The sequence below is a fragment of the Micropterus dolomieu genome, unplaced genomic scaffold (genome assembly GCF_021292245.1).
Source record: "Micropterus dolomieu isolate WLL.071019.BEF.003 ecotype Adirondacks unplaced genomic scaffold, ASM2129224v1 contig_568, whole genome shotgun sequence".
NCBI classification, from domain to species: Eukaryota; Metazoa; Chordata; class Actinopteri; order Centrarchiformes; family Centrarchidae; genus Micropterus; species Micropterus dolomieu.
In genome coordinates, this window is record NW_025729558.1 from 1 (window position 1) to 14,709 (window position 14,709).

At 37.6% G+C, this 14,709-nt stretch overlaps 1 protein-coding gene across 2 annotated transcripts; it reads right to left on the reverse strand.

Moving 5' to 3' along the window:
- Nucleotides 1-10,233: 10,233 nt before the first annotated feature.
- LOC123964106 lies at nt 10,234-13,864 on the reverse strand. 2 transcript variants are annotated; one of them, XM_046041215.1, is made up of 4 exons: nt 13,813-13,864; nt 12,878-12,918; nt 11,264-11,376; nt 10,234-10,839 (listed from the first exon to the last, which is right to left on the reverse strand). In XM_046041215.1, exons 3-4 carry the CDS (start codon nt 11,374-11,376, stop codon nt 10,275-10,277), a joined length of 678 nt encoding a protein of 225 aa, XP_045897171.1. In that variant the 5' UTR covers nt 12,878-12,918; nt 13,813-13,864; the 3' UTR covers nt 10,234-10,274. The 2 variants fall into 2 exon arrangements, with proteins under 2 accessions (XP_045897171.1, XP_045897170.1); XM_046041214.1 differs by lacking the exons at nt 12,878-12,918; nt 13,813-13,864 and adding an exon at nt 11,462-11,506.
- Nucleotides 13,865-14,709: the final 845 nt, after the last annotated feature.

The following is a 14,709-nucleotide window of genomic DNA, read 5'->3' on the forward strand; positions in this document are numbered from 1 at the left end:
GCTGGTTCCGTTGGCAGACTTTGCAGAGGCTTGGCGGAGCCTGACGAACATTTCTCCGTGGGTCCTGCGCACTGCCATAGATGGGTATCGACTACAGTTCAAAACCCGCCCTCCAAATTCAACAGAAGAGAGGGGGTGGTTTGGACTGTGGTCCGCCCGGAGCAAGGTCCGGTGTTGGGACAGGAAGTTCGTACTCTGCTGAGGAAAGGGGCCGTGGAACATGTCTCCCCCCCAGACAGAGACGCCGGTTCTACAGCTGGTACTTCATAGTCCCCAAGAAGGACGGAGGGCTGCGTGCCCTATTTTGGATCTGCGGGTTCTAACCGGTCTCTGAGGAGATTCAGGTTCAAGATGCTCATCATCCCCGCCATCGTGATGCTGCGATGCAGGAACAAGAGAAATTAAACGTGAATGCCCCCTGAAGTCGGAACAACAACTCGGAAAGTCGGAGAAAATGTTGGCACACGAGTTGTTGACTGCGCTGGTTAGTATATGTACATGGTGCAATAAAGACTTAGCCAGTAAAAAGCCAATTCTTTACCAACACACCTGTTTAATAAGCATAAACATGCAAAACACGAATCTGCTCAGTCTCTCATCCACCGCAGCTGTGTTTAGCACAAGCACAGGTTAGTTCAGATAAGAGCTTATTGTTACAAACAAGCTGAAGTGAAAGCTCGCTGTCTTTAGTAACTGCTCAGCTTAGTTTGCCACAGACCCTCCTCTCTCTTCCTGCAGCTCAGGTACTGAGCTGTTCATTCTTTCTAAACTTTACTCAGTATGTTGATGTCAGGAACTGGATTTATTTTACTGACATGTTAGATTTGTTTCCAGTGAGCTATTAGTGAATTTGCTGTTGTAAATCCTGTTGCTTCTCTAGAAACAACATTTAGTTAATATAAATTATTAGAATTTTTTTTTTTTTTACAATATATGCAATTATTCAGTAATAAATAGGACTGATAAGAGCATCGATAAAGAACTGAACCAATAAGGATTACCAACACAACTGTGTCGCTAAAATCCTAATGATCCCAACTCTCGAGAAAATGCCCAAATGAATCTGTAATTGAATAGCCCTGGTCTACAGTAATCATAGTAATATATCTTCCTTTGCGACGAAATTAAACTGACATAACTGAATGCAGCATGGTAGACAATATTTTGTCCTTGTAATCCATGTTTCCACTGCATGGATAGCCTTTGGATATTGCTGGAAAGTTAAAAGTTAACCCTCCTTAAAGGGTAAATTATTATCATAACAATTTAATAATGCATTGCATTTAAACAGAACTTTTCATACACAAAAATAGATAACAGTAGCCTTCATGCAGTCTGCCTAAATATGTATCCCTCCTTTATAATGCACAGATGATGGCCCAAGTATTTAATTTTGTGTATACTTCAGGACTAATAACAGGGGTGAATGTGGAGAAGTTTGTTTTTTCCTAACAAAAGTTATAGTGGGATACAAAATACAAACTGGGATCCAGAGAATGTCTAGTACACTAGAGCTTCTACTGTTCATTAAGCCTTACAAAGACGTGTTGCATCAAAGAATGTTCTGTAACTTGAGCTAAAGTTAACAGGTAGGGATTTTTTTTATAATGTCATTTAATAAAACTATATCTAAGTTACTGAAAAGATCCTGTTACTGAAACAAATAACTCTAAGTTACTAAAACATTACATACTAAACAAGACATTTTGAAAGCTTGAACATTGCCTTTGTCTCTTTTGTCCTGGATTGAATGGGCCCCTCTGACAAAACAACAACAAACAGGTTGCCACCAGTGCATAGTTGCCACCAGTGTTTAATTCTGAGGACTGAGTGTGCAGCATGGCTCTGAGCCACAAAAGATCTTAAATAAAGGATCCAACCAATCTTTCTAGCCAGAAAGACAGATAGGTTGGATACAACATAGAACCAGACTTGTATGTGCATTTACAGACGGGTTTGTGTAAATTTAATCCAGATGTTTTCAAGTTAAATAGTTAATACACACTGACAATGACGGCCTTCATGTCGTTCTGCGTTTGTACGTCTAGACAATAAAATGCATCTGGATGACAAGCTGGAGTGGACACTCTCCACAGGAAAGGACAGAGCCCTCTGTACTTCCTGAGAAGGCTGGGGTCCTTCAACATCTGCAAAAAACTGCTGCAGATGTTTTATCAGTCTGTGGTGGCCAGCGTCCTCTTTTATGCTGTAATTTGCTGGGGAGGAAGCAGCAAGAAAAGAGACGCCGGTCGACTGGACAGACTGGTGAGGAGAGCTGGCTCAGTGGTGGGCTCAGAGCTGGACTCTCTGGTGACAGTGGCAGAAAGAAGGACCCTGGAAAAACTTTCTTTCGGGCCTATTTACACTTTAAACTTGAGTGCATATTTTGTATATGTGGTGGATGACACCTGAACAAAAATGTGCACGATTTTGTTTAGTAGACCTACAGTATATATGAACCCGCAGCCAAACTGCGCATCTCCTGTGCTGCCCCGTCTCCTGTTCTGACATTAAGTTATTAAGTCATAGGCTGCAGGTGGACACTAGAGACGTTGTGTCTGCCTAAATACATACAGTCACGGACATTTGGTCGCAGTAAAACAGGAACAAGAGAAATTAAACGTGAATGCCCCCTGAAGTCGGAACAACAACTCGGAAAGTCGGAGAAAATGTTGGCACACGAGTTGTTGACGTCAAACACAGAAACATAGCAGATATCAAGGTTGATGGTTAGAAGCGTTTATTTAATGCTGCGATATCATGTAGCCTATTGCATATACATTTTTTGCTAAAGTGTTATTGTAGAATATGGTTTTAGGCCCACAGGCCTATATTAATTATGAAAGTTATTTAGCAGTAGGCCTATTTTCCATACAAGCAATATTTTAGTATATTTTGAGGAAATGTCATCAGTCTAATTGTTCTTTTTTATTATTGTTAAGTAGCCTACAGAGCCCACATTACAAACAAACATAGAAACAGAGATAAATACATATTCAGTTACTCCATTTCTTCTTGTGAGCGAGGAATATTAATTAGTTAATAAAAGAAAAGAAAACTGTGAGAAGTGGTAAATTCATTGGTAATCAGTCAAATTGTTAGTAGCAGCCCTCATATCTGATCTAAATCTCTTCAGTACCTGATATATTGGATATATTTGTAGAAACCTGGAAGAAGCTTCCCTTTGTTGACGAATTATTGTGAGCCAGGTTCATGTGTGAACAAGTAGACTGATGAAGACTTAACATGGTTTATTGAGCCCTGCTGAGGAGATACAGAGCCAGCACACAACATGTGAACACGTCAAATGCCAACACCAAATCTGAAGGAGAACATCTTTTGGTCCCTTTTATGTTTCTATCTTCCCCTAGTTCCTGTTGTCTCCCTAACAAGGACAATTAGCCTACAAGAGAGAAAAACCTAGAGCTGGAAGGTCAGTGAACACTTGTAGGGTCAGCTAATGACTCTAAGCTAGTTACATCAATTAAACCCCCTGAGAATATTCTATAACAACTTTACTTTATTACGTGAACAGTGTTTAATCTTACTCTGTGTGCTTCTTAACTTCACCATGATGCCCAAACCAAATATTCTTGTTCATTAATGGTATTTACAAGCCAATAAAAATTAGAATTGAATCAATTTAATTTCAGTTAAGTTTCCACCTTCCACTGTTCAGGTCACCCATCGTCCTGTACATGCAGCTTAAAAAGCTTAATGGAGATGTTTAATGCTAGAAGCAAACGGGAGAGGAAAATGGGGGAAAACAGCTAAAAGACATAAATATCTTAATTGATTTTCTCTTTCAGATATTCCTGTATATGTCATCATTTTACTTTTCAGTTGGACATTTTAATTTAAGCTTTTGTGTAAAAGATTTTACATTTAGCAATTACATTTAAGCTTTATTTTTCATTTCAGGATTTAAAATTACACTTTTTATTTCAGTATAAATGGCCTGTTTCTGTTTCCTTCTTCTTCCTTATATTTAATTATGGCCTAATTATCCTGAGTACTAATTTATAATAATCATTTATTTATTTTAAATTTTTTCATTTTCCCGTAATATACATCAATGGGGAGGTGATGGGGCAGTGGATAAGACACATGCCTATGATGTCGGAGACCTGGGTTCAATTCCCACTGCAACATCCACTAATATGTCCCTGATTAAGACACCCTTGCTGCTTTTGTCAAACCTCTGACATAATAGAAATTCTTAGTCGCTTTGGATAAAAGCGTCAACTAACACCAACTCTTCCATTATTTTCCCTCCTGCTGAAGCATTTTTGGGAAGTTTTTCCCGATCCGAAAGTCTAAGCACAGAGGCTCCAGATTGTAATAACTGATTGTAATTGGAATAAAAAGAATTCTGACAGAAAAGACACTGATGAGTGAATTTCTATGTGCCCATAATGGGGACAGCAGCCAATGTAACCACATTGTTGAACTGATAGACAATCTGACTGCCCTAAGAGCCCCAAGCTGTCAGCAGAACTAAAATAATAATTCCAAATTATTAATAATTGTATCAAATGGTGTTTCATCACTGAGAGTAGCCAAACTACCAGAAGACAGGAGGAATCCCAGCAAAAGCAAAGCAGATACAAACAGAGACAAGAACTTAACCAAGTGAAAACACTAATTATAAACAAGCTTAGGTAATGATACTTGTTGCCAGTGTTTTGCCTATCTCATTTCTTGTATATTAAGTCTGAGATAACCCCTTATAACTTGCCTGTGGTGTAACATGTATTATTTGTATAGAATCCAAACAAATATTTGTACTGGTATGCAGGTTATCTTCAATTTTATTGACACACAGAAATCCAACATGTTAAGAATCGATGCTGAAACAGGCTTTAAGCTTTAAACATAACATCAGAGGATTTGCCAAAGCTTTACAGAGATATAGAGTACAATGACTTGAGGACTGTAAATAGTGAAGTTAAGTTTTACCAAATGTTTTCATGTATCTCAGCTAAATAAAATGAATACAGACTGTTACTGTACATTAGGAACCTACATCTGAGTTGATACAGCTTCATACTCCAACCCGTAGTCTGAGGTCATCTGGTCAGAGGTTGTTAGTGGTTCCCCACACTCATTTTAAAACCAGAGGGGATCGCTCATTCCAAGCAGCGGCACCTAGGCGGTGGAATGCTTTGCCTCCCTTTCTACGTTGTGTGAATTCTGTTGATTCTTTTAAAAAGCAACTGAAGACGCTGCTATTCAAGGAGGCTTTTAGTTAGACGAGGGTATTTTTAATGGTTTTTATGGTTCTGTTTCTATGTTTTCCATCTGTTTAAATTTTCTTATACCTTGTATTTTACTTTGTTGTATTGTATTACATTTTACTGTGAAGCACTTTGTGATTTTTATCTGTGAAAGGTGCTTTACAAATAAACTTTACTTACTTACTTACTTACAATATGAATTCTAACATAGTGGTTTGGATGAACTGGCTTTAAGTCAGGATTGGAAACATGCATTTATATAGCCCAAAATCCCACATTAGACTGATACTGATCACACTGAGACTGGAACACTCCTGAAATGTATTTAACGAAACAACATCTCATTTCATTAGGTGCATTCAAATTAAACATCAAAATAACTTATGACACCTGAAAATGTGCATGTTTAAGCTTTGCATCCACAAATAATATACAACAAAACACCCACATGTATGTTTAAGTGTAACAAGAAGTTCTGTCTGATGCTTAATTACTAAACACACTGGTCCAAAACCTTTCCACCACTGGAGCAGCTGCTGCACTAAAATGGACTGTTTTTTGGTTTGTAACAGCGAAATATGTTTGCAAGACTGATTCCAGATGTTGCAAGATGTTCAAGGGCCTGTTTTAATTTCCCTTTCAAAAAACCATCACTTTCTTTGGGCATGAATACTTTTTCAAACACAAAGGCATATTGACTCCATTTTTTCTTGTTATTCTCCAATAAATTTTGAATCTTGTCAATGATATTATATTTACTACTTTTGTTTGTACAAGTTGTGGGACAAGAGGAAGCATAAGAGTAGATGAGTAGCAAGTCATCTTTATCACCTTTAAGATTCAAGTCCTTCAAAACTCACCACTCTGCGTGTTCAGGTTTTTTAACTGTGGCTACAGCAAGTCTTTCCCCTTTGTACACATCACCTTCTGAAATCGCTTTTAGCACAGACTTTTGGGGGCTTTTCTTGAGGATTAGCTCTAGATTAGCTGGGTCCTCGCTCTTGATGCTTACAGCCAGACTGAACATAGTATTGTGTATTGGGTACCTGTCAATAGAGAACACAACATGTTACAAGTATTTTTACACAGTATATGCTATAGATGGTTTTAGTCCACACAAACAATCACTCTGTTGAAGGTATAAACAGGAAAGTATTTTTTGTGCCAAACACTCTATGACTGTCTGCGTTGTCACTGGCAGAACTAAAATATGTCTGCTCTTGCTTTTAATAGCCAATGAATAGAATCGCGCCAGGGAAAATATCCCAAGCTTGTGTATCATTTAAGCCTTTTCTTAACATTTTGACCGGCAAGATGACAGACTCTCCAGAAATCACTTGGTTTTTAAATGGTTCAAATTATTTTAGATGTCAGGCATCCTCTGCTCTCTCTGTTCTAACTTTAAAAAAATTCTTTTTACAAGTGAAGTAGTCATTCTCTTTGGTTTTGCTGGGTCTTATTCCATCAATTAGTTATAGTCCACTATCCAGACAAACTGACAATGAAAGGAACTTCACTTTTGCAGACTTAGGCCTATATAATATTCACACTTTCTGATAAACACATATAAAACACACTATTTGAATTAAGAATATTGGCCTATGTTTACTGGTGATTTGTTTATACTAGAACAAATCCATTTCTTTTAATACACCCATTTTTAATATGGTTTTAGATTTAGTGAAATATGTTTATTTTCAAAACAGACAGACAAGCTGCTTACATTGGGCCATGTGGCTTGGGGGCAATTGTAACACAGTGTTACAATTGCCCACGAAGTTGCAGCCATGATAAAATCTTGTATGCCCGCTAGCCACAACTATAGAGCATAGATTGTTAGTGTTAATTGTTAATCAATAACCTAGAGATAAAATGTATGCAAGTTTAGATTTGCAGTTATCTAAACTTTAGACACCAGAAGAAAAATACTTTACATCCAAAAAGTTACAACAAAATCAGTATTTTGTTTAAAATTTCTGCTAAGGTGAAATGATCCTGCTCCTTTTCCATAGGCAGAGAGAGAATCCTATTGAGCATGTGCAGATTAAGTGTCATCATTCTAGCTTGTTTCTGATTGGAGATATTGAGTGTGTTACAATTGCCCCCGGTCTCCCCTACTATCTGCAATGGAAAACGAAGGACCCTGGGCCAAAACAGAGTCCAGTCAAGGCGAGTTGAGCTGGTACTGGTATTGGAAAAACAGCATTTGTGCTAAATTCACAAAGTCCGACATAATTTGATAAATTATGTTGTATTTGGTTTTCGTATTGCGTACAAATGAGATTTGATAGCCTCTCTTAAGGTAAGACTCTCAGACTGCAACACTTGTCTTTGAAATACAGAAATTGACAGAACAAAGTCTCTAACCCTGTTGATAGTTTGAATCAGCTGTTTTGAAGTAGGGAGAGATCTAACACACACGGCTATATAAACAGTTATCCACAGAAAGAAACTGCTAACCCCATAGATCTTTTGGGCGCTCACCACAGCCACTGTTGCACATCCTAATTTTGCGTGATTTAGATTTACAAAAAGTGATAGTGGTAGATATTTTGATGTAACATGCCAAGACCCATGCATTCAGACTTTTAAATATGTTTTGGATCATGCAAATCAGTCACTGCTGCCAACTCCTTTTCTAACTGTATAATCATGTGTGTGTACAGTGAATAAAGTCAAAGTATTATTAAAATAGGCTACTAACTTTTGTGTCTCCATTCATTGTTAAAAAGTGGATATTTACAAAAATATCGATACAGGTATGTTGTATTGCATGTGTGTTCATTTTCACAGATTTTACAGTTTGATAGTCCACATAGTCCAGCAGGGTTCTAGTTACGGTCCATAAGGAGGGTCTGAGCTCTGTGGGGGTCACTAACAACAACCATTATTTTTAATCAAAAATGTATTGTCATTGTGCCATATTAGCCTAGGATATGCAGACTATTGCACCAATGTCGTCTTAACCTAGAAGTGTACCTATAACAGCTTTTCAGAGGACTGACTAAGGCTCAATTATATGATTCTCTGACTTGTCCAGGCGACACATAAAACTAAACATCAGTTGTCTTACGAGTGCCTCCCAAGTTGGCACTCCAGTAGACACAAACAGATGACTAGCATCATGCCACCTAGGGACACGAAGCAGCAGCCTCATTTTGTCATTACATGCTACATTAAGCCTCTGCATACTCCTTTTCTTATAGTTAGACCACAACTGAGCAGTATATAGCCGTGTAATGTAGGTTCTAATCACAGAGCACTTGACACGATCAGAACACATGGAAAACCTCCTTATAAGCATGTTAGATTGAGAATAAATTTTACAGCGCTGACAGTATAGGTCTTTGTCATCCGTCCAGTCATTAGATATGACATGACCTAAATATTTAACTTCCTCACACACCGCAAGAGGGCTATCTGACAAATAAAAGGTCGGGAAAGTTGAATTCCTGTCCTCATCGCTTCTAACTATCCTTATGTGACTTTTCTTAGCGGAATACTTCATGTCATAATCAAGGCCATACTGAGAGCACACCTTCATCATCTGCTGCAGCCCAGCACTATATGGACATAGCAGGACCAGGTCGTCTGCATACATAAGATGATTAACAACACTGTTGCCCACAAGACAGCCAATTTTTAACTTACTTAGCTGGTCTGATAATTCATCCATATAAGCATTAAATAAAATAGGAGACACAATTCCTCCTTGTCGCACTCCATTACTCACATGGAAGGGAGCAGATACAACATTGTCCCATTTAACGAAAAACATTTGATGGGCATACCAAAACACTAAAATTCTCACTAAAAATTTAGGAGCACCTCTATCTAGCAGTTTTACAAACAAACGCTCATGATTAATTCTATCAAATGCCTTTGACACATCAGTAAAACATAGGAATATAGATGTATTCAGGCTTGTGTACCTGGACACAATCTCTTTAAGAGCAAATATACACAGGTCAGTTCCATGCTTTCTTTTGAACCCAAACTGATTGTCAGCAGTAAGGACATACATTTCTAGCTTTGTTAGTAGTTTTCTCTCCAGTATCTTAGATAAGATAATGCAATAGGTCTATAATTTTCAGTACTGTTGAGCTTGCCAGCCTTATCTTTAAGCCAGTCCAGTTCCCACGTTTTTCAAATTAAATTCAATGTGTGTGTGTGTGTTTTAAGAAGACTGGAAGAGAGTCCAAGTTACTGTGAATTGATGTGGCTAGCTGTATGGACGGAATTAACTTCCCATTTTGACAGAATAAATCAAAAGTGCCTGTAAAAAAGATAGTATTACTAGTCGAATTATTGAAGCGATATACAGTCAGCTTTGTTCCTACACTGGCATGTTAAGTGCTAAGTAGACAAAATAGGCTCAAATCAATATGCTATAGCCTATTTAAGGAATTGGCCTGCTAGTTTTCACTTACAATGTTGACTAATTAATTAAATATTAATCAACGACAAAATCCCTTCCCCTATAAGTGTCTACATAATTACATTTTATAAATTTTGAATGCGTTTCCTGTCAAATCGCACAATTTTATTTTGTATTTTTTGCGTGCATTTCCTGCACTGTAAGCACCTCCACAGTGGAGGTCTGCAGTTGGACCCTTGCTCTTTCTGCAGCGCGCCAAATATGACATCCAGACTTTTGTCAAACTACAATATAAATCTGTCACAGTGCAGCCACATAGTTTTGCTTCCTTTGCCTTTCCTTATCTCATTTCTTGAATATTGAGTCTGTAATAACTCCTTATCACTTGCCTGTGGTCTGACATGTATTAGTTGTTTGTAAAAAAATTCAAACAAATAATAGTACTGGTATGCAGGTTATCTTTTATTTTATTGACACAGAGAAACCCAACAGGATAAGAATTGATGCTGAGCCAAGCTTTAAACATAACAGCAGCTCATTTAGTTAAGTGCATTTAAATCAGAATTCTATAAAATATATGTAATATAATAATAGAACATAATTAATATTTGCATCCACCTCAAAGTTGGTTCTGTAAATACCCATATTTTGCTTAATTACTATGCTTTGTAATCAACACACTGCTTTGTAACTTCTCCACGAGTGGAGCAGCTGATGCACTGAAAACCATCCTTCAATGGTTTGTAACAGCGAAATATGTTTGCAAGAGGGATTCCAGATGTTGCAAGATCTTTAAGAGCCTTTTTTAAAGTCTCTTCGTCAATACCCTCACTGTCTTTGGGCATGAATACTTTTTCAAAAACAAAGACATAGTTACTCCATATTTCCTTGTTTTTACTAATTTCATTTTTTATCTTGTCAATGATATTATAATTACTACGTTTTTTTGTACAAGTTGTGGGACAAGAGGAAGCATAAGAGTAGATGACTAGCAAGTCACCTTTATCACCTTTAAGATTCAAGTCCTTCAAAACTCGCCACTCTGCGTGTTCAGGTTTTTTAACTGTGGCTACAGCAAGTCTTTTCCCTTTGTACACATCACCTTCTGAAATCGCTTTTTGCACAGACTTTTGGGGGCTTTTCTTGAGGATTAGCTCTAGATTAGCTGGGTCCTCGCTCTTGATGCTTACAGCCAGACTGAACATAGTATTGTTTATTGGGTACCTGTCAATAGAGAACACAACATGTTACAAGTATTTTTACACAGTGTATGCTATAGATGGGTGATAGGAACATAAATTATAGATTTATAAATAGAGAACAGATTAAAAGATTAAGTCCACAGTAACAATCACTCCTGAACGTACAGACAGGAAAGTATTTTTTGTGCCAAACCCTATTACTGAACTGATGAACAGACTGTCTCTGTCACTGGCAGAACTAAAATATGTCTGCTCTTATTTTTAATGGTCAGCAAATAGAATCATGCAAGGGAAAATATCCAATATTATGTATCATTTTTGTTAACATTTTGACAGCCAAGATCACAGACTCTCCTCAGATAGCTCACTTCCGGCAAACTAACTGCTGTTCTTGAAAAAGACAATAAGCAACACTGTCTCAGGGACTGTAGGGGATGTTGACTCACTCCTCCTTGATGCGTTGTATAAGTTCTGCAAGCTTGTTCTGGTCCACAGCAGCCAAACCTCCAACAGACAGGAGGAAAACCAGAGTCACAGTCGTCAACCTCAGTCCAACCATCTGTACACAAATTAAGTTTATTTACACCATTAAGGCCATAACATTAGGACCACTGACAGGTGAATAACACTGATTATCTCATTACCATGGCACCTGTCAGTGGGTGGGATAATCAGGCAGCAGGTCTACATTGTGTTCTGTTGATAGAAGCAGGAAAAATGGGCAAGAGTAAAAATTTGACTAGTAGACTTTGACAAGGGCCAAATAGTGATGGCTAGATGACTGGGTTAGAGCTCCAAAACGGTCTCCAGTGGGCAGTATTTACCAGTAGTCGTCCAAGGAAGGAAAAGCAGTAAACTGGCGACAGGGTCATGAGCCAAGGCACAATATCGGACAGATGTTCTTATTGATATTAACATTGTTTACATAATCTCACGTTAATGTGCCGCTGTGGCTCAGGGGATAGAGTGGTCATGGTCGAAGGTTTGATCCCCTGGCTCCCCTGGTCTGCGTGTCGATACATCTTTAAGTAAGACATTAAAACCCAAATTGCTGACCCTGGCATAGCCATTGGTGTGTGAATGTGTGTGAATGAGTTAATCTCTGTTTCTGATGAGCAGTTGGCACCTTACTCTTTACTCATCAGTGGGTGAATGTGTGTGAATGGGATGATTGTAGTGTAAAGCGCTTTGAGTGGTCAGAAAGACTAGAAAGTACATATTCTACTTTTAACTCCACTACATTTATTTAACAGCCATAGCAACTAGTTACTTTAAATTTACATAGGGCCACTAAATATTAGGATGAATTTATGAATAAATATGCATTATTGTAGATTAAAAGCTTTATGTTATGTGGCATGATTTTTTTAGAGTACTACAAATCTTTCAGGGTTTTGGGGAAGAGGCTCCATAATATAACACTCTGAAAGGGGCCTTTATGCGTGATGGTACTTTTACTTTGGATACTTTAAATGCATTTTGCTTGTAATACTTCTGTACTTTTACACAAGAACTGTGAATGCAGGACACGTAGGACTGAGTTACAGAGTAACTTCTACATTGTGATGTAGATTGCTACTTTTACTTGAATGTAGGATCTCAATACCAGGGGTGGGTAGTAACCTACGAGTAATGCAAATTGGTAAAGAAGTTTTTTTTTTTCTTTTAGGAACGGTAGATTTTCATATACCTTTTTAAAACAGTAGCCTACTTGTTCTCATCAATAGTTGTCTTTATTGGTAATGGTAGCGCCATTTTGTTGATATAGATTGCCTAACTAAGCACAAGGGATTTGCAGAGAAATAGATAACAGCCTCACTGTTCACTGTCTTTACATTGTCAAAGTTATATTAAGTTACTACTTATACAAATGGAACATGCTCCTGCTACACATGACATCTTTATCAAAATTACTTGAGTTTAAGCTGCAGTGTACACAAATGCACTCTTTTGTTGTATTTTTGACAAAGTAGCTCCTCAAAGAGTGTTGACCTGCTGCATTAATACGGCAACCACTGATGTGTAAAGGTTGGTTAAAGCAGTATGACAGGAGTGCTCACCTTCACGGTTGTTGCCCACACAGTCTCTTTGTCCCGAAACACTGGAAGAGAAAATACAAAACAACAGATAAAGTAATATATGACAATTAAATATTTACAGCTACATCTTTTTTAAATGTAAATTTTAAAACATTTTCTAAATGTATCTATTTATTATTCATATTTCAGTATGCACAAGTTGATATTTCATAATGTGAAACCTGAATACTAAAACAGAAATGAATGCTGTGTGGTACCATGGATCTGTGTTTTCTGTTGAAAACTCAAAAAACCCATGTTCTTGAAATTATAACAAATAGTAGTCCACACTTTTTTTTTTTCTGTAATTAGTGAAAAGGATGAATTAAATACGACAGGCTCAGTGCGAGCGGTTGTCCACTTTCTGGAAGGTCGGTGCATGTCCATCAGTCTGCATGTCCTTGGGCCAGACACTGAACCCCAAAATGTGAATGTGTATTTCTGTTTTTGATGGCAGAGGCACCTTAGGCTCTCCATCAGAGGATGAATGTAGTGTAAAGCACTTTAAGTTGTTGGAAAGAATAGAAAGGCGCAGTACACACCATTTATATTGTGACATTAGACTGCAGTATCAAAGATGCATATTGAAAACACTGCTGACATTAGATTTGGAGAGAGAACCACAGCACTGTTAATAAAACAATTACTTCAAGTTCCTCCAAATATTTTGGGATTGGTTTTGTTTCAGACAAAGCTGAAGTTTTTGTGTTAAAAAACAATGTTGATATCTACTTTGTCTTGCTCACAGTCAGAAAGTGATGCTACATTGTGTTACTGTATATTTATATAAATTCATACATTACAGTCGAGGGTTTGAAACTCATACGTTACAGTTGAGGGCTTGCTGTTCACTCAACAGAATAAACCTTTTATTACACTGAAACCCCATTGCTATTCCTTAGTATTGTAGCTTGTACCTGTTTTGTTGGATGTCAGATGAAGCTGTGCTTTTCCTCACTTTTCTTCTTGATGTTAGGATGTATGGTGCTGCTGCAGTGAACACAGTCAGAAGGAAGAGATGTCTTTATAGAGGAGAATGAGGAAATGGCCAAGCCCCAGTGTGGTACCATACTGAACATTCAAATTACTTTACTGAAGTGACACTGAGACACACCTTAATTTGTCGATTAGAACTACTTGTAGAAACAAATAGCTAATAGCCAAATAGCTACCCATCTGGGTGCTCTTAATGCAAGGTCCAACAAAAAACATACAGAGAGGGTGATGTCCAGGAATCCCCAACCAACCTCGATCTGGACCAAAACAAATACAAACACTGACAGACTCAGACCAGGATCATGACAATTGGATGATCTTTTGCTTTTCACAGTGGTCTATTATATAAGAGTAAATAGTGTCACTTCTGCTGGTCAAAATGCTTATTGTATTAATACTAGGGAATGCATATAAGAGTCATTATCATAGAAAAACAAGTTTTGAATTTAGTAAGAAATTAAAATAAACTTTTTATTCTTCTTGCTAAGCCCATTTTTATCACACCCCCTCCTTGGCTGTTCACTCTGCATACAAATGAATGAATGCATGTAACGTCAGAGGCGCATTTCTGTTAGCCTCGCGGTTTAGTTTCTGTCAGTGTGTGACCTTCAACCGCTTCTCCAAGAATTAATGACTTCCTTTACTGGAACCAGACGTCCTGTCAAGAGGCACCTCTCCTTATTTTGACATCTTCTAATAATTCAGACATAGTTCAGACATAGCTCATAAAGTCATAGCTCATAGAGTCAGAGAATTTTATACACAAGAGATACAAGCATATACGACAAATTAAATAAAAATAAAAACAGTCTTAATAA

Excerpts from the sequence above, each read along its gene's own strand:
- LOC123964106 (XM_046041214.1), bottom strand. Across the intron at positions 10,840-11,263 it reads ATACAACGCATCAAGGAGGA|GTACCCAATAAACAATACTA; the intron begins GTGAGTCAACAT and ends CTCTATTGACAG.